We start from the raw sequence: 19,170 nt of genomic DNA, 5'->3' as shown, positions 1-19,170 counted from the left end.
CCTAGCGGTTCCATGAAGGTTCAGACTCGTATATCTCTTTCCTCCATTACCTTTTCTCCCTTGTGTGGTGGCCCACATCAAACAGGAGCAAGCAGCAGTGATTCCAATTGCTCCATCCTGGCCGCGAAGGACTTGGTTCTTGGATCTGGTGGGCATGTCCTCATCTCCTCCGTGGATGTTACCTTATCGGAGGGACCTACTTATACAGGGTCCCTTCCTTCTTTAAAATCTAGATTCTCTGAGGCTGATGCGTAGAGATTGAACGCTTAGTCTTAGCCAGGAGAGGTTTTTCTGAGAGTTTCATCGACACTTTCATTCAAGCTCGTAAGCCAGTTACTCGACGCATCCATCATAAGGTGTGGCGGACTTACCTGCAATGGTGTGAGGAGCGTCGTTTTTCTTGGCATAAGGTTAAGGTTGCCAGAATTTTATCTTTTCTCCAGGATGGATTGTAGAAGGGTCTATCTGCTAGTTCCCTGAAGGGACAGATATCGGCCCTGTTAGTGTTGCTGCACAAGAGATTAGCGGAGGTTCTGGATGTGCAGTCCTTCGTTAAGGCTCTGACTAGGATCAGACCTTTGTTTAGAAAGATGGCTCCGCCATGGAGTCTCAATCTTGTTCTTCGTGTGTTGCAGCAGGCTCCGTTTGAGCCCATGCATAATGTTGACTTATCTTCAAAGGTTTTGTTTCTACTGGGTATGGCCTCTGCTCGCAGAGTCTCCGAGATTTCTGCCTTGCAATGTGAACCCCCTTACCTTGTTTTTCTTGCTGATAAGGCGATGTTACGTACTAAGTTAGGTTTCCTTCCTAAGGTGGTGTCAGATCGCAACATTATCCAAGAGATTGTTGTTCCTTCCTTGTGTCCCAATCCTTCTTCGGTGAAGGAACGTTTGCTTCATAACCTAGATGTGGTTCGTGCCTTGAAGTTCTACCTTCAGGCTATTAAGGAGTTCAGACAATCTTCATCTTTGTTTGTCATCTATGCGGTTAAGCATAGGGGTCAGAAGGCCACTACGTCTTCCCTGTCTTTCTGGTTAAGAATTGTCATCCGCCTATCTGAGACGGCAGGTCAACAGCCTCCTGAGAGGATTATGGCTTATTCCACTGGAACTGTAGCTTCTTCCTGGGCTTTTAAGAACGAAACCTCAATGGATCAGATTTTTAAAGCGGCTTCCTAGTCCTCCTTAAATACTTTTTCTAAATTTTACAAGTTTGATGTGTTTGCTTCGGCTGAAGCAGCTTTCGGGAGAAATGTTTTGCAGGCTGTGGTGCCCTCCCGTTATTCCTTCAGTGTCCTCTGGAGCTTGGGTATTGTTTTCCCAACATTAAGGAAGTCGTGGACTCTCCCTGCCTTATGGAAAGAAAGCAAAATTTATGCTTACCAGATAAATTTCTTTCTTTCCTGGCAGGGAGAGTCCACGACCCCGCCCGTTAGTTATTCTTTGTTTGGGCGACTACCTTTTTGTTTTTCTTCTGGCACCTTTATACCCTGATGTTTCTCCTACTTTTCCTCGTTCCCTCAGCCAAATGACTGGGGGATAGGGGAAGTGGGTGGGATATTTAAGTCTTTGGCTGGTGTGTCTTTGCCTCCTCCTGGTGGCCAGGTGTTGTATTTCCTAACAGTAAGGAATGATGTTGTGGGCTCTCCCTGCCAGGAAAGAAAATAATTTATCTGGTAAGCATACATTTTGTTTTTCTTGGTTGTTCAATCATCGGCCCATTGTTCTAGGGGCCTCCTTTGTTCGTTCTAATTAAAGGGACACAAAACCCACATTTATGTGGTCCTCTCTGCATCGGCCAGCTAGGGTGCCGATCGTTGGTGGCATGAGAGCGATACGAGGGAGGTGAGTGGGCGGCCCATCGCTGGAGCAGTTACGGCCAGCAGTGATCAAGTTCTGTCAGGAAGGTGTGAGTGGGGGGGCGCATGCGCTACACATATTCAAGTGTAAGTGAAGGAGCCAGAGGGAGGGGGGAATAAGTGTTTTGAAAGGGATCTGGGAGGGAGGTAAGGTATTGAGGTTGGGCAGCTACACTACAGAAAAATTGGGTATTTATAAAAAAAAAAAAAAAAAAGTAATACCAAAGCCATATATGTCTGCTATTTCTGAACAAAGGGGATCCCAGAGAAGCATTTACAACCATTTATGTCATAATTGCACAAGCTGCTTGTAAATAATTTCAGTGAGAAATCTAAAGTTTGTGAAAAAGTTACAGTTTTTTTATTTTTATTATTTGATCGCATTTGGCGGTGAAATGGGGGCATGAAATATAACAAAATGGGCCTAGATCAATACTTTGGGTTGTCTACTAAAAAAAATATATACATGTGAAGGGTTAATCAGGGATTCCTGACAGATATCAGTGTTACAATGTAACTATCGCTAATTTTGAAAAAAAAAATGGTTTTGAAATAACAAAAACATGTAAACATTCGGTATTTCTAAAACTCAGGTCAAAATTTAGAAACTATTTAGCATGGGTGTTTTTGGTGGTTGTAGATGTGTAAAGCAGATTTTGGGGTCAAAGTTAGAAAAAGTGTTTTTTTTTTTCCATTTTTTCCTCCTATTTGATAATTTTTTTTAATAGTAAATTTTAAGGTATGATTAAAATAATGGTATCTTTAGAAAGTCTTTGTAATGGCAAGAAAAACGGTATATAATATGTATGGGTACAGTAAATGAGTAAGAGGAAAATTACAGCTAAACACAAACACTGAAGAAATGTAAAAATAGCCCTGGTTCTTAACGGTAAGAAAATTGAAAAATGTTGTGGTCAATAAGGGGTTAACCTGTGATCTTGACAGTTACAAGTCTTTCAGGTTGGAGTGTAGTCTGTGGGTTCCAGAGAGCACAGGAAGTTTGGTTATTTCAGGTGGTGAAGTTGTCCATATGTTTTCTGGATCTCTGTGCAATTGTCAAGGCCCTTCAGTTTTGTCCTCACCTGAGAAAAGAGATTTATCGTCGTTACTAGTTAGACATAGTCGCTGCAGTGGCTTATACCAGTCAAAAAGGGAACTTGCAGTTCCGTGGCAATGAGGGAGGTTTCCCGAATTCCTCCATTGGCAGAAAGCAATTTCTTCATCCAGGGAATGTTCTTCATCTAGAAGTCTTCTGTTAGGTTATAGACCTGTGGAGTCTTCCAAAAGTAGTTTGACAACTAACATCCTAGATTCTTTGTGAGGCCCAGGGATCCTCAAATGCAGTTTGTGGAAATTTTAGTAGCTCTTTCATTTTTTTTATCTGGCCTCCTTTTTTTTCTCCTCTTGTTCTGTTTCCTAGGGTATCAGCCAGGTGTCATCTGTAATCCAGATTGCTCCAGTTCGGCTTTGCAGGATTTGGTGCAGATATCCTGTTTTTCTCTGTGGTCTCTTCCTCTGTGCCACAACTTTCTGTCTCAAGGTCCATTTTTTCATGTTTTAGAATCTCTAAACTTTATGGTTTGGAGATTGAACACTTGTTTAAAAAAAAAAAAAATCTGATTCTGTTATTGAATCTTTTGGTTCAGGCCTGTAACTTGTGACAAGGAAGATTTTATCTCAAGGTGTAGAAGGCTTTTATTTCCTGGTGTGTGAAACATGGGTTAAGTTGGCTCTATTTTAGAATTCCTAGAATTCTTTTCTTCAGGAGGGTTTGGATAAGGGTTTTATCCGCCAGTTCTTTTAAGGGGTTCTTTCTGTCTTGTTTCACAGATAGATTGCTAATTTTCTAGTTATTTATCCAGGCCTTAGTCAGGATTGTGTCTATGATTTTAAAAAGTTCTTCTTCATGGAACTTTTATTTGGTTTTCAGAGTTTTTGGGGGGATTTGTACCTGTAAAGGTAAAATACTTTTGAATGTGCAAAAATTAATTTTGGGGGATAGATAAATACTGGTACACATTGTTTTTTTCATGGGAGGAAATTTCACATATTTCTCCAACATAGGTGTGTCCGGTCCACGGCGTCATCCTTACTTGTGGGATATTCTCTTCCCCAACAGGAAATGGCAAAGAGCCCAGCAAAGCTGGTCACATGATCCCTCCTAGGCTCCGCCTTCCCCAGTCATTCTCTTTGCCGTTGTACAGGCAACATCTCCACGGAGATGGCTTAGAGTTTTTTAGTGTTTAACTGTAGTTTTTATTATTCAATCAAGAGTTTATTTTAAAATAGTGCTGGTATGTACTATTTACTCTGAAACAGAAAAGAGATGAAGATTTCTGTTTGTAAGAGGAAAATGATTTTAGCAACCGTTACTAAAATCGATGGCTGTTTCCACACAGGACTGTTGAGAGGAATTAACTTCAGTTGGGGGAACAGTGAGCAGACTTTTGCTGCTTGAGGTATGACACATTCTAACAAGACGATGTAATGCTGGAAGCTGTCATTTTCCCTATGGGATCCGGTAAGCCATTTTTATTACAGAAAGAAAAAAAGGGCTTCACAAGGGCTTTTAAGACTGTAGACATTTTCTGGGCTAAATCGATTTATATATAAGCATATTTTATACTCCATAGCCTTGAGGAATTATTTTAATCTTGGGAATTATGTAAAATAACCGTCAGGCACTGTATTGGACACCTTATTCTCTAGGGGCTTTCCCTAATCATAGGCAGAGTCTCATTTTCGCGCCTCTATTGCGCACTTGTTTTTGGGAAGCATGACATGCAGATGCATGTGTGAGGAGCTCTGATACATAGAAAAGACTTTCTGAAGGCGTCATTTGGTATCGTATTCCCCTTTGGGCTTGGTTGGGTCTCAGCAAAGCAGATACCAGGGACTGTAAAGGGGTTAAATATAAAAACGGCTCCGGTTCCGTTATTTTAAGGGTTAAAGCTTCCAAATTTGGTGTGCCATACTTTTAAGGCTTTAAGACACTGTGGTGAAATTTTGGTGAATTTTGAACAATTCCTTCATACTTTTTCACAATTGCAGTAATAAAGTGTGTTCAGTTTAAAATTTAAAGTGACAGTAACGGTTTATTTTAAAACGTTTTTTGTACTTTGTTTTCAAGTTTATGCCTGTTTAACATGTCTGAACTACCAGATAGACTGTGTTCTGAATGTGGGGAAGCCAAGGTTCCTTCTCATTTAAATAGATGTGATTTATGTGACACAAAATTTAGAGAAAATGATGCCCAAGATGATTCCTCAAGTGAGGGGAGTAAGCATGGTACTGCATCATCCCCTCCTTCGTCTACACCAGTCTTGCCCACACAGGAGGCCCCTAGTACATCTAGTGCGCCAATACTCCTTACTATGCAACAATTAACGGCTGTAATGGATAATTCTATCAAAAACATTTTAGCCAAAATGCCCACTTATCAGCGAAAGCGCGACTGCTCTGTTTTAGAAAATACTGAAGAGCATGAGGACGCTGATGATATTGGTTCTGAAGTGCCCCTACACCAGTCTGAGGGGGCCAGGGAGGTTTTGTCTGAGGGAGAAATTTCAGATTCAGGGAAAATTTCTCAACATGCTGAACCTGATGTGATTACATTTAAATTTAAATTGGAACATCTCCGCGCTCTGCTTAAGGAGGTGTTATCTACTCTGGATGATTGTGAGAATTTGGTCATTCCAGAGAAACTATGTAAAATGGACAAGTTCCTAGAGGTCCCGGGGCCCCCCGAAGCTTTTCCTATACCCAAGCGGGTGGCGGACATTGTAAATAAAGAATGGGAAAGGCCCGGTATACCTTTCGTCCCTCCCCCCATATTTAAAAAATTGTTTCCTATGGTCGACCCCAGAAAGGACTTATGGCAGACAGTCCCCAAGGTCGAGGGGGCGGTTTCTACTCTAAACAAACGCACCACTATACCTATAGAAGATAGTTGTGCTTTCAAAGATCCTATGGATAAAAAATTAGAAGGTTTGCTTAAAAAGATGTTTGTTCAGCAAGGTTACCTTCTACAACCAATTTCATGCATTGTTCCTGTCACTACAGCAGCGTGTTTCTGGTTCGATGAACTAGAAAAGGCGCTCAATAATAATTCTTCTTCTTATGAGGAGATTATGGACAGAATTCATGCTCTCAAATTGGCTAATTCTTTCACCCTAGACGCCACTTTGCAATTGGCTAGGTTAGCGGCGAAAAATTCTGGTTTTGCTATTGTGGCGCGCAGAGCGCTTTGGCTAAAATCTTGGTCAGCGGATGCGTCTTCCAAGAACAAATTGCTTAACATTCCTTTCAAGGGGAAAACGCTGTTTGGCCGTGACTTGAAAGAGATTATCTCTGATATCACTGGGGGCAAGGGCCACGCCCTTCCTCAGGATAGGTCTTTCAAGGCCAAAAATAAACCTAATTTTCGTCCCTTTCGCAGAAACGGACCAGCCCCAAGTGCTACGTCCTCTAAGCAAGAGGGTAATACTTCTCAAGCCAAGCCAGCCTGGAGACCAATGCAAGGCTGGAACAAAGGAAAGCAGGCCAAGAAACCTGCCACTACTACCAAGACAGCATGAGATGTTGGCCCCCGATCCGGGACCGGATCTGGTGGGGGGCAGACTCTCTCTCTTCGCTCAGGCTTGGGCAAGAGATGTTCTGGATCCTTGGGCACTAGAAATAGTCTCCCAAGGTTATCTTCTGGAATTCAAGGGGCCTCCCCCAAGGGGGAGGTTCCACAGGTCTCAATTGTCTTCAGACCACATAAAAAAACAGGCATTCTTACATTGTGTAGAAGACCTGTTAAAAATGGGAGTGATTCATCCTGTTCCATTAGGAGAACAAGGGATGGGGTTCTACTCCAATCTGTTCGTAGTTCCCAAAAAAGAGGGAACATTCAGACCAATCTTAGATCTCAAGATCCTAAACAAGTTTCTCAAGGTTCCATCGTTCAAAATGGAAACCATTCGAACAATTCTTCCTTCCATCCAGGAAGGTCAATTCATGACCACGGTGGATTTAAAGGATGCGTATCTACATATTCCTATCCACAAGGAACATCATCGGTTCCTAAGGTTCGCATTCCTGGACAAGCATTACCAGTTTGTGGCACTTCCGTTCGGATTAGCCACTGCTCCAAGAATTTTCACAAAGGTACTAGGGTCCCTTCTAGCGGTGCTAAGACCAAGGGGCATTGCAGTAGTACCTTACTTGGACGACATTCTGATTCAAGCGTCGTCCCTTCCTCAAGCAAAGGCTCACACGGACATTGTCCTGGCCTTTCTCAGATCTCACGGGTGGTAAGTGAACGTAGAAAAAAGTTCTCTATCTCCGTCAACAAGGGTTCCCTTCTTGGGAACAATAATAGACTCCTTAGAAATGAGGATTTTTCTGACAGAGGCCAGAAAATCAAAACTTCTAAACTCTTGTCAAATACTTCATTCTGTTCCTCTTCCTTCCATAGCGCAGTGCATGGAAGTAATAGGTTTGATGGTAGCGGCAATGGACATAGTTCCTTTTGCGCGAATTCATCTAAGACCATTACAACTGTGCATGCTCAGTCAGTGGAATGGGGACTATACAGACTTGTCTCCGACGATACAAGTAGATCAGAGGACCAGAGATTCACTCCGTTGGTGGCTGTCCCTGGACAACCTGTCACAGGGGATGAGCTTCCACAGACCAGAGTGGGTCATTGTCACGACCGACGCCAGTCTGGTGGGCTGGGGCGCGGTCTGGGGACCCCTGAAAGCTCAGGGTCTTTGGTCTCGGGAAGAATCTCTTCTCCCGATAAATATTCTGGAACTGAGAGCGATATTCAATGCTCTCAAGGCTTGGCCTCAGCTAGCAAAGGCCAAGTTCATACGGTTTCAATCAGACAACATGACGACTGTTGCGTACATCAACCATCAGGGGGGAACAAGGAGTTCCCTGGCGATGGAAGAAGTGACCAAAATCATTCAATGGGCGGAGACTCACTCCTGCCACTTGTCTGCAATCCACATCCCAGGAGTGGAAAATTGGGAAGCGGATTTTCTGAGTCGTCAGACATTTCATCCGGGGGAGTGGGAACTCCATCCGGAAATCTTTGCCCAAATTACTCAATGGGGCATTCCAGACATGGATCTGATGGCCTCTCGTCAGAACTTCAAGGTTCCTTGCTACGGGTCCAGATCCAGGGATCCCAAGGCGACTCTAGTAGATGCACTAGTAGCACCTTGGACCTTCAAACTAGCTTATGTATTCCCGCCGTTTCCTCTCATCCCCAGGCTGGTAGCCAGGATCAATCAGGAGAGGGCATCGGTGATCTTGATAGCTCCTGCGTGGCCACGCAGGACTTGGTATGCAGACCTGGTGAATATGTCATCGGCTCCACCATGGAAGCTACCTTTGAGACGAGACCTTCTTGTTCAAGGTCCGTTCGAACATCCGAATCTGGTCTCACTCCAACTGACTGCTTGGAGATTGAACGCTTGATCTTATCAAAGCGAGGGTTCTCAGATTCTGTCATTGATACTCTTGTTCAGGCCAGAAAGCCTGTAACTAGAAAAATCTACCACAAAATATGGAAAAAATATATCTGTTGGTGTGAATCTAAAGGATTCCCTTGGGACAAGATAAAAATTCCTAAGATTCTATCCTTTCTTCAAGAAGGTTTGGAGAAAGGATTATCTGCAAGTTCTTTGAAGGGACAGATTTCTGCCTTGTCTGTTTTACTTCACAAAAAGCTGGCAGCTGTGCCAGATGTTCAAGCCTTTGTTCAGGCTCTGGTTAGAATCAAGCCTGTTTACAAACCTTTGACTCCTCCTTGGAGTCTCAATTTAGTTCTTTCAGTTCTTCAGGGGGTTCCGTTTGAACCCTTACATTCCGTTGATATTAAGTTATTATCTTGGAAAGTTTTGTTTTTGGTTGCAATTTCTTCTGCTAGAAGAGTTTCAGAATTATCTGCTCTGCAGTGTTCTCCTCCTTATCTGGTGTTCCATGCAGATAAGGTGGTTTTGCGTACTAAACCTGGTTTTCTTCCGAAAGTTGTTTCTAACAAAAACATTAACCAGGAGATAGTCGTGCCTTCTTTGTGTCCGAATCCAGTTTCAAAGAAGGAACGTTTGTTGCACAATTTGGATGTAGTGCGTGCTCTAAAATTCTATTTAGACGCTACAAAGGATTTTAGACAAACATCTTCCTTGTTTGTTGTTTATTCTGGTAAAAGGAGAGGTCAAAAAGCAACTTCTACCTCTCTCTCTTTTTGGCTTAAAAGCATCATCAGATTGGCTTACGAGACTGCCGGACGGCAGCCTCCTGAAAGAATCACAGCTCATTCCACTAGGGCTGTGGCTTCCACATGGGCCTTCAAGAACGAGGCTTCTGTTGATCAGATATGTAAGGCAGCGACTTGGTCTTCACTGCACACTTTTACTAAATTTTACAAGTTTGATACTTTTGCTTCTTCTGAGGCTATTTTTGGGAGAAAGGTTTTGCAAGCCGTGGTGCCTTCCATCTAGGTGACCTGATTTGCTCCCTCCCTTCATCCGTGTCCTAAAGCTTTGGTATTGGTTCCCACAAGTAAGGATGACGCCGTGGACCGGACACACCGATGTTGGAGAAAACAGAATTTATGTTTACCTGATAAATTACTTTATCCAACGGTGTGTCCGGTCCACGGCCCGCCCTGGTTTTTTTAATCAGGTCTGATAATTTATTTTCTTTAACTACAGTCACCACGGTATCATATGGTTTCTCCTATGCAAATATTCCTCCTTTACGTCGGTCGAATGACTGGGGAAGGCGGAGCCTAGGAGGGATCATGTGACCAGCTTTGCTGGGCTCTTTGCCATTTCCTGTTGGGGAAGAGAATATCCCACAAGTAAGGATGACGCCGTGGACCGGACACACCGTTGGAGAAAGTAATTTATCAGGTAAACATAAATTCTGTTTTTGTTGTTCCAAAAGAAAATGGCACTTATGCTTCTGATGCCAAGTGAGGCTTTTAGTCTGAGAATGTAACTCAGTATTAATCTATATTATTTGGAGAAAGTAGAATTTGCACCAGCAGATATATTTTGACCTGGGCTGATGACTAATGCACTAAAATATGGTTTGGGGATAAATAATTAATTTCTCTACTGAACCTCAGTATTAAGGTTTTGTGAAAAACATAATTTATGCTTACCTGATAAATTTATTTATCTTGTAGTGTATCCAGTCCACGGATCATCCATTACTTATGGGACATTAACTCCTCCTCAACAGGAAGTGCAAGAGGATTCACCCAGCAGAGCTGCTACATAGCCCCCCCCCCCAACTGCCATTACCAGTCATTCGACCGAAAACATGCAGAGAAAGGAAAACCATAGGGTACAGTGGTGACTGTAGTTTAATGGAAAAATTACCTGCCTTAAAGTGACAGGGCGGGCCGTGGACTGGATACACTACAAGAGAAATAAATTTATCAGGTAAGCATAAATTATGTTTTCTCTTGTTAAGTGTATCCAGTCCACGGATCATCCATTACTTATGGGATACCAATACCAAAGCTAAAGTACACGGATGACGGGAGGGACAGGCAGGCTCTTTATACGGAAGGAACCACTGCCTGAAGAACCTTTCTCCCAAAAACAGCCTCCGAAGAAGCAAAAGTGTCAAATTTGTAAAATTTGGAAAAAGTATGAAGAGAAGACCAAGTTGCAGCCTTGCAAATCTGTTCAACAGAAGCCTCATTCTTAAAGGCCCAAGTGGAAGCCACAGCTCTAGTAGAATGTGCTGTAATTCTTTCAGGAGGCTGCTGTCCAGCAGTCTCATAGGCTAACCGTATTATGCTACGAAGCCAAAAGGAGAGAGAGGTAGCCGAAGCTTTTTGACCTCTCCTCTGACCAGAATAAACGACAAACAGGGAAGACGTTTGTCGAAAATCCTTAGTTGCCTGTAGATAAAATTTCAGGGCACGGACTACATCTAGATTGTGTAGCAGACGTTCCTTTTTCGAAGAAGGATTAGGACACAAAGATGGAACCACAATCTCTTGATTGATATTCCTGTTAGTGACCACCTTAGGTAGGAACCCAGGTTTAGTACGCAGAACTACCTTGTCTGAATGAAAAATCAGATAAGGAGAATCACAATGTAAGGCAGATAACTCAGAGACTCTTCGAGCCGAGGAAATCGCCATTAAAAACAGAACTTTCCAAGATAACAACTTGATATCAATGGAATGAAGGGGTTCAAACGGAACCCCCTGTAAAACATTAAGAACTAAGTTCAAACTCCATGGTGGAGCAACAGTTTTAAACACAGGCTTGATCCTAGCTAAAGCCTGAAAAAAAGCTTGAACGTCCGGAACTTCTGACAGACGTTTGTGTAAAAGAATGGACAGAGCTGAAATCTGTCCCTTTAAGGAACTAGCGGATAAACCCTTTTCTAAACCTTCTTGTAGAAAAGACAATATCCTCGGAATCCTAACCTTACTCCATGAGTAACTCTTGGATTCGCACCAATATAAGTATTTGCGCCATATCTTATGGTAAATCTTTCTGGTAACAGGCTTCCTAGCCTGTATTAAGGTATCAATAACTGACTCAGAAAAACCACGTTTTGATAAAATCAAGCGTTCAATTTCCAAGCAGTCAGCTTCAGAGAAATTAGATTTTGATGTTTGAAGGGACCCTGGATCAGAAGGTCCTGTTTCAGAGGTAGCGACCAAGGTGGACAGGATGACATGTCCACTAGATCTGCATACCAAGTCCTGCGTGGCCATGCAGGCGTTATTAGAATCACTGATGCTCTCTCCTGTTTGATTCTGGCAATCAATCGAGGAAGCATCGGGAAGGGTGGAAACACATAAGCCATCCCGAAGGTCCAAGGTGCTGTCAAAGCATCTATCAGAACCGCTCCCGGATCCCTGGATCTGGACCCGTAACGAGGAAGCTTGGCGTTCTGTCGAGACTCCATGAGATCTATCTCTGGTTTGCCCCAACGTCGAAGTATTTGGGCAAAGACCTCCGGATGAAGTTCCCACTCCCCCGGATGAAAAGTCTGACGACTTAAGAAATCCGCCTCCCAGTTCTCCACTCCCGGGATGTGGATTGCTGACAGGTGGCAAGAGTGAGACTCTGCCCAGCGAATTATCTTTGATACTTCCATCATTGCTAGGGAGCTTCTTGTCCCTCCCTGATGGTTGATGTAAGCTACAGTCGTGATGTTGTCCGACTGAAACCTGATGAACCCCCGAGTTGTTAACTGGGGCCAAGCCAGAAGGGCATTGAGAACTGCTCTCAATTCCAGAATGTTTATTGGTAGGAGACTCTCCTCCTGATTCCATTGTCCCTGAGCCTTCAGAGAATTCCAGACAGCGCCCCAACCTAGTAGGCTGGCGTCTGTTGTTACAATTGTCCAGTCCGGCCTGCTGAATGGCATCCCCCTTGACAGTTTTTGCCGAGAAAGCCACCATAGAAGAGAATTTCTGGTCTCTTGATCCAGATTCAGAGTAGGGGACAAGTCTGAGTAATCCCCATTCCACTGACTTAGCATGCACAATTGCAGCGGTCTGAGATGTAGACGTGCAAAGGGTACTATGTCCATTGCTGCTACCATTAAGCCGATCACCTCCATGCATTGAGCTACTGACGGGTGTTGAATGGAATGAAGGACACGGCATGCATTTTGAAGCTTTGTTAACCTGTCTTCTGTCAGGTAAATCTTAATTTCTACAGAATCTATAAGAGTCCCCAAGAAGGGAACTCTTGTGAGTGGAAAGAGAGAACTCTTCTTTTCGTTCACCTTCCATCCATGCGACCTTAGAAATGCCAGTACTAACTCTGTATGAGACTTGGCAGTTTGAAAGCTTGAAGCTTGTATCAGAATGTCGTCTAGGTACGGAGCTACCGCAATTCCTCGCGGTCTTAGTACCGCCAGAAGAGCACACAGAAACTTTGTGAAGATTCTCGGAGCCGTAGCCAATCCGAATGGAAGAACTACAAACTGGTAATGCCTGTCTAGAAAGGCAAACCTTAGATACCGGTAATGATCTTTGTGAATCGGTATGTGAAGGTAAGCATCCTTTAAATCCACTGTGGTCATGTACTGACCCTTTTGGATCATGGGTAAAATTGTCCGAATAGTTTCCATTTTGAACGATGGAACTCTTAGGAATTTGTTTAGGATCTTTAAATCCAAGATTGGCCTGAAAGTTCCCTCTTTTTTGGGAACCACAAACAGATTTGAGTAAAACCCTTGTCCTTGTTCCGACCGCGGAACCGGATGGATCACTCCCATTAATAAAAGATCTTGTACGCAGCGTAGAAACGCCTCTTTCTTTATTTGGTTTGTTGACAACCTTGACAGATGAAATCTCCCTCTTGGGGGAGAGAATTTGAAGTCTAGAAGGTATCCCTGAGATATGATCTCTAACGCCCAGGGATCCTGGACATCTCTTGCCCAAGCCTGGGCGAAGAGAGAAAGTCTGCCCCCCACTAGATCCGTTCCCGGATCGGGGGCCCTCGATTCATGCTGTCTTAGGGGCAGCAGCAGATTTCCTGGCCTGCTTGCCCTTGTTCCAGGACTGGTTAGGTCTCCAGCCTTGTCTGTAGCGAGCAACAGCTCCTTCCTGTTTTGGTGCAGAGGAAGTTGATGCTGCTCCTGCTTTGAAATTACGAAAGGAACGAAAATTAGACTGTCTAGCCTTAGGTTTGGCTCTGTCTTGAGGCAGGGCATGGCCTTTACCTCCTGTAATGTCAGCGATAATTTCTTTCAACCCGGGCCCGAATAAGGTCTGCCCTTTGAAAGGTATATTAAGCAATTTAGATTTAGAAGTAACGTCAGCTGACCAGGATTTTAGCCACAGTGCTCTGCGTGCCTGAATGGCGAATCCGGAATTCTTAGCCGTAAGTTTAGTTAAATGTACTACGGCATCTGAAATAAATGAGTTAGCTAACTTAAGGGCTTTAAGCTTGTGTGTAATCTCATCTAATGGAGCTGATTCAAGTGTCTCTTCCAGAGACTCAAACCAAAATGCTGCTGCAGCCGTGACAGGCGCAATGCATGCAAGAGGTTGCAATATAAAACCTTGTTGAACAAACATTTTCTTAAGGTAACCCTCTAACTTTTTATCCATTGGATCTGAAAAGGCACAGCTATCCTCCACCGGGATAGTGGTACGCTTAGCTAAAGTAGAAACTGCTCCCTCCACCTTAGGGACCGTTTGCCATAAGTCCCGTGTGGTGGCGTCTATTGGAAACATCTTTCTAAATATCGGAGGGGGTGAGAACGGCACACCGGGTCTATCCCACTCCTTAGTAACAATTTCAGTAAGTCTCTTAGGTATAGGAAAAACGTCAGTACTCGCCGGTACCGCAAAATATTTATCCAACCTACACATTTTCTCTGGTATTGCAACTGTGTTACAATCATTCAGAGCCGCTAACACCTCCCCTAGTAATACACGGAGGTTTTCCAGCTTAAATTTAAAATTTGAAATATCTGAATCCAGTTTGTTTGGATCAGAACCGTCACCCGCAGAATGAAGCTCTCCGTCCTCATGTTCTGCAAATTGTGACGCAGTGTCTGACATGGCCCTAATATTATCAGCGCACTCTGTTCTCACCCCAGAGTGATCACGCTTACCTCTTAGTTCTGGTAATTTAGCCAAAACTTCAGTCATAACAGTAGCCATATCCTGTAATGTGATTTGTAATGGCCGCCCAGATGTACTCGGCGCTACAATATGACGCACCTCCCGAGCGGGAGATGCAGGTACTGACACGTGAGGCGAGTTAGTCGGCATAACTCTCCCCTCGTTGTTTGGTGAAATATGTTCAATTTGTACAGATTGACTTTTATTTAAAGTAGCATCAATACAGTTAGTACATAAATTTCTATTGGGCTCCACTTTGGCTTTAGCACATATAGCACAGATATCTTCCTCTGAATCAGACATGTTTAACACACTAGCAAATAAACTAGCAACTTGGAAATACTTTTCAAGTAATTTACTATAATATGAAAACGTACTGTGCCTATAAGAAGCACAGAAAAAGTTATGACAGTTGAAAATTAATAAACTGAAAAGTTATAGCATCAAATCTTTGTAAAAAACACAATTTTAGCAAAGGATTGCTCCCATTAGCAAAGGATAACTAACCCTGATAGCAGAAAAAAAAAAAAAAAAAAAAAAAAAAAACAGAAATAAACGTTTTTTTTATCACAGTCAACTACAATCTCACAGCTCTGCTGTGAGTGATTACCTCCCTCAAAACAAGTTTTGAAGACCCCTGAGTTCTGTAGAGATGAACCGGATCATGCAGGGAAGACAATAAACTTCTGACTGAATTTTTTGATGCGTAGCAAAAGCACCAAAAAAGGTCCCTCCCCCTCACACATAACAGTGAGAGAGATCAGTAAACTGTCATAAATTAAACGACTGCCAAGTGGAAAAAAATAGTGCCCAAAACATTTTTTCACCCAGTACCTCAGAAAATTAAACGATTTTACATGCCAGCAAAAAACGTTTAACATTAATAAATTGAGTGTTATTAAAAAGCCTGTTGCTAGTCCCTGCAAATTAGGCTAAAGTTTTATGCATACAGTATAATTCCAGTGAAGTGCCATTCCCCAGAATACTGAAGTGTAAAATATACATACATGACAGCCTGATACCAGTTGCTGCTACTGCATTTAAGGCTGAGTTTACATTATATCGGTATGGCAGAATTTTCTCATCAATTCCATTGTCAGAAAATAATAAGCTGCTACATACCTCTTTGCAGATTAATCTGCCCGCTGTCCCCTGATCTGAAGTTTACCTCTCCTCAGATGGCCGAGAAACAGCAATATGATCTTAACTACTCCGGCTAAAATCATAGAAAAACTCAGGTAGATTCTTCTTCAAATTCTACCAGAGAAGGAATAACACACTCCGGTGCTATTATAAAATAACAAACTTTTGATTGAAGGTATGAAACTAAGTATAATCACCACAGTCCTCTCACACATCCTATCTATTCGTTGGGTGCAAGAGAATGACTGGTAATGGCAGTTGGGGGGGGAGCTATGTAGCAGCTCTGCTGGGTGAATCCTCTTGCACTTCCTGTTGGGGAGGAGTTAATGTCCCATAAGTAATGGATGATCCGTGGACTGGATACACTTAACAAGAGAAAAGATGATTGGATTTTGTGAACATTGTGGCTTGGGGGGAGTCAATAAGCCAGAATGGAAGACAGAACATTTTCTTTGTGTTGAGAAGTTTCCTAAATTTTATCATGTGCAATACATTGATGGAACAGAATTTGAATAACTACTGAAGGTAGATTTTCTCCTAACCAAATTGGAGGGGGGGTGGTATTTGGGCTTTTCAAGATCCGATAGATGGTATGGATCTGTATAAGTAACAATGAGAAAAAAAAATCACTATAAGTTACTTATACGGAAAGGAAAAGTGATTAGTCTACTTGAAGTGTCAACAAAAACCTTGTGATCACAACATAATTTGGTGGTCTTGCAATAACTGTGTGAGTTTGAAAATGTTTGGATGCATAGTCATCTTATTTGCTGCAGCTATTTTTTAGTAGTCAAACTTTACCCACCACTGAGCACTTTTTTAGAGTTAAATTACAGGGAAAAGAATCAAAATAATGAAAGTTTTTATGCCTTTTATATGTTTCATGTTACAATCTCAAAGTTTTTCATGTCACTTACTGTAGATTACCATTTTTCTTGCAGCCCAAGTGCAGGAGCTGGGTCTGCAGATGAAAGATGCTGTATTGATCCATTTGTATGTTAGAAACATGGAAGACTTTGCAACTATAAACAAAATGTATGGAATTCTGTTTCCTGATGCTCCCCCATCCCGGTAAGTTTCTACCTTTTAGTGTAAAGGACACTAGGCTGCATGATGTGGAGAGCGTGATCTTTTACTGATGCAAGCTTCTCCAGTATACCGTTGCTTGCACTGTAACATTCATGCAATAACGTCTTCAATTGTTGGTGTTTGAACTCAACCCTTGGTTATTAAATTGCATTTGCTGTTATTCATTTGATATTAATCCCCTGTAACGTTGTATTGCAGGGTGTGTGTACAGTGTTGTCTCCCACAGGATGGGCTCTTCTGGATGGATGGGTTGTTCTGGCAGCCAACTGCTTTCCCCTACAAAGAAGAATCCATCTTTGAGAGGATAACTATGCATGTGCAGAGTATCTCTCATTGGGCCCCAGCTAATATAGGACCATACAGTCAGGCAGTGAGGGTGAGTTAAGTTCTGTTACAGAGAGTGCATGAGGCTGCTGCACTTAATATGCTGGCAGAAAAAACAGACACATAACCACATCACTGAATTTAATTATTGGTGGGCAGTGTAATGTGTATCTTAGTGGGACAGTGCAATGTGCTTATGAGTGGATTGTTACAATTAAGAAGAGACTGGAAAGGGAAGAGGGTTTGCCACTGCCTTCAATAACAGTTTGTTTCTTTAGTTTCCATGTATTAACTCCTCAAGTGTCAGAGGTGGCTGAAGTGCATTGCTGTGTGATGATTTTCAGAGCTCTCTGGCACTCAAGGAGATAAACAGTCTGTCTAGAGCTTGGCTCTGACAATTGTGATCCACTGACCCACTCTTTAAGGGGTCATGAAAAATCTCAGAGGGAAGATAGTTCATGTGTATTAGCAAGATGTTATATATGATTAACTAACATGAGTTGCAATCTGGCTAACAATATTACATTACAGATTTTAACACGTTTTTAGATTAAATCTACAAATATTGATTATATTTGTGGGACTCTTAAGGTAGAGATGGGGGAAATAACAAATGTATTTTAGTTGATTAATAATGTTTCAGGGAATAGCATTCATTGTGATCAGGAATATGTAGAGGTTTGGATCCATTCAAAAAAATATTGTTGAGCCCTGTGTGTGTCCACAGTGCCCCCCAGTGCTACCATTTGGAAATGCGTCTCTGCATGCTTTTACAGGGGAGGGTGATACGTGTGACAGCCCTGGGTTCAGACTGTCCCTTCGGCATCACTCACTCAGACATTGTGCCCTTTAGCTGATGCTCTGCCCACTCCCTGAAATTATTGGGATTAGAGTGAGCTCCTAATGCAGGCCGATTGGGTTTGTCATTCTCTGCAATGTTCTGGAAGGAGACCATGTCCCCGGCAGGCAGGTTACAGTAGCCACCTTTGCAGAAGTAATGCCTCATTCCTAAATAATCACGCAGTGCTCAGAAGACAGAAAAAAGCTTTCAACGCATAGAATACCGGGGGGCAAGAAACAACCTTTTATATAGGATGGGGAAATGCCATTGTGGGTGAAAATAGTAAACAAAGGATACAGACATATATATATGCATATACCCAAACATACATATGTACATAAATACACAGGAATGTAGTGTGTATGTGTGTGTGTAGATAAAAAAATAAAAAAATATATATATATATACACACACACACACACACATATATATATATATATATATATATATATATATATATATATATATATATATATATATATAGGGGGAGAGAGCTATTACTACAAAAACATTAATATGATCTGAGATTCCTTGCTGTTCATCTAACTAGTCTTAACTTGCAATTTTATTTAGAAGGTTCTAAATGAACACCCTTGGGTTATAAAGTGGGTTTTTGTCCATCCCTTATGCATTACTTGTAAATGGAAGATTATAATTAGTCACTCATCAAAATCATTAGACAATTACTGGCAGCATTATTATGCTTACGTTATTGGCTTATGTATAAATTCAGTGTATAATAAATACTTCTCAATTGGCTGCAAGTGGTCTCTGTCTGAAGCTGTAATAAGGTGATCACATTGCAGACTCGTAGCCTCTCCTGACTTTTCTTGACATGTTTGTACATCGGTCTTTAGATGGTTAAGGGCTTTTTTTCCTGTGATCTCTAATTTTGTAGCCAAACGGTATTGTCCCTTTCCTCCAGTTGTGGCAATGTGAGGAAAGGTTTAACCTTTATACAGCTAGACAGGGAAGGGAGACCACATTCTGCACTCCCTGAAGATATGAAAGGAACAAGCTTGTGTTCATTTAGACTAGTTTCTTTATAAATAAGCCCTTCACCTCCAGCTTTCTCCAAAAATGCTATGTATAGTGTTAGCACTTCAGGCCAGGTTTCCCTGAATCTGCTTGTGATCTGCATTTATTAGTGTATGAAAACCCAGCAAGGATAGGTTCCTTCCTTTTTGTGACCATAGGACCCAGGGAAGCACCGCAGGGGGTGTGGGATGCACATCCCAGAGAGCAGGGGGGTACATTTATTTTTCTGAGCGACTGCCTCTGACCTTGATAGCA

General features: G+C 42.3%; 1 protein-coding gene across 2 annotated transcripts in view; it reads left to right on the top strand.

The window, feature by feature from the left end:
- DPH6 (diphthamine biosynthesis 6) overlaps positions 1 to 19,170 on the top strand; it is a 188,837-nt gene that overhangs the window by 104,039 nt on the left and 65,628 nt on the right. For both annotated transcript variants that reach the window (XM_053697948.1, XM_053697947.1), the window contains exons 11-12: positions 16,565 to 16,694; positions 16,911 to 17,088. In XM_053697948.1, coding sequence (XP_053553923.1) covers positions 16,565 to 16,694; positions 16,911 to 17,088 — 308 coding nt within the window. The remainder of the gene's footprint in view (positions 1 to 16,564; positions 16,695 to 16,910; positions 17,089 to 19,170) is intronic.

The sequence above is a fragment of the Bombina bombina genome, chromosome 1, assembly GCF_027579735.1.
Source record: "Bombina bombina isolate aBomBom1 chromosome 1, aBomBom1.pri, whole genome shotgun sequence".
Lineage (NCBI taxonomy): Eukaryota > Metazoa > Chordata > Amphibia > Anura > Bombinatoridae > Bombina > Bombina bombina.
The sequence above is the reverse complement of the archived record's forward strand: the minus strand, read 5'-3'. Positions and strand labels throughout refer to the sequence as shown.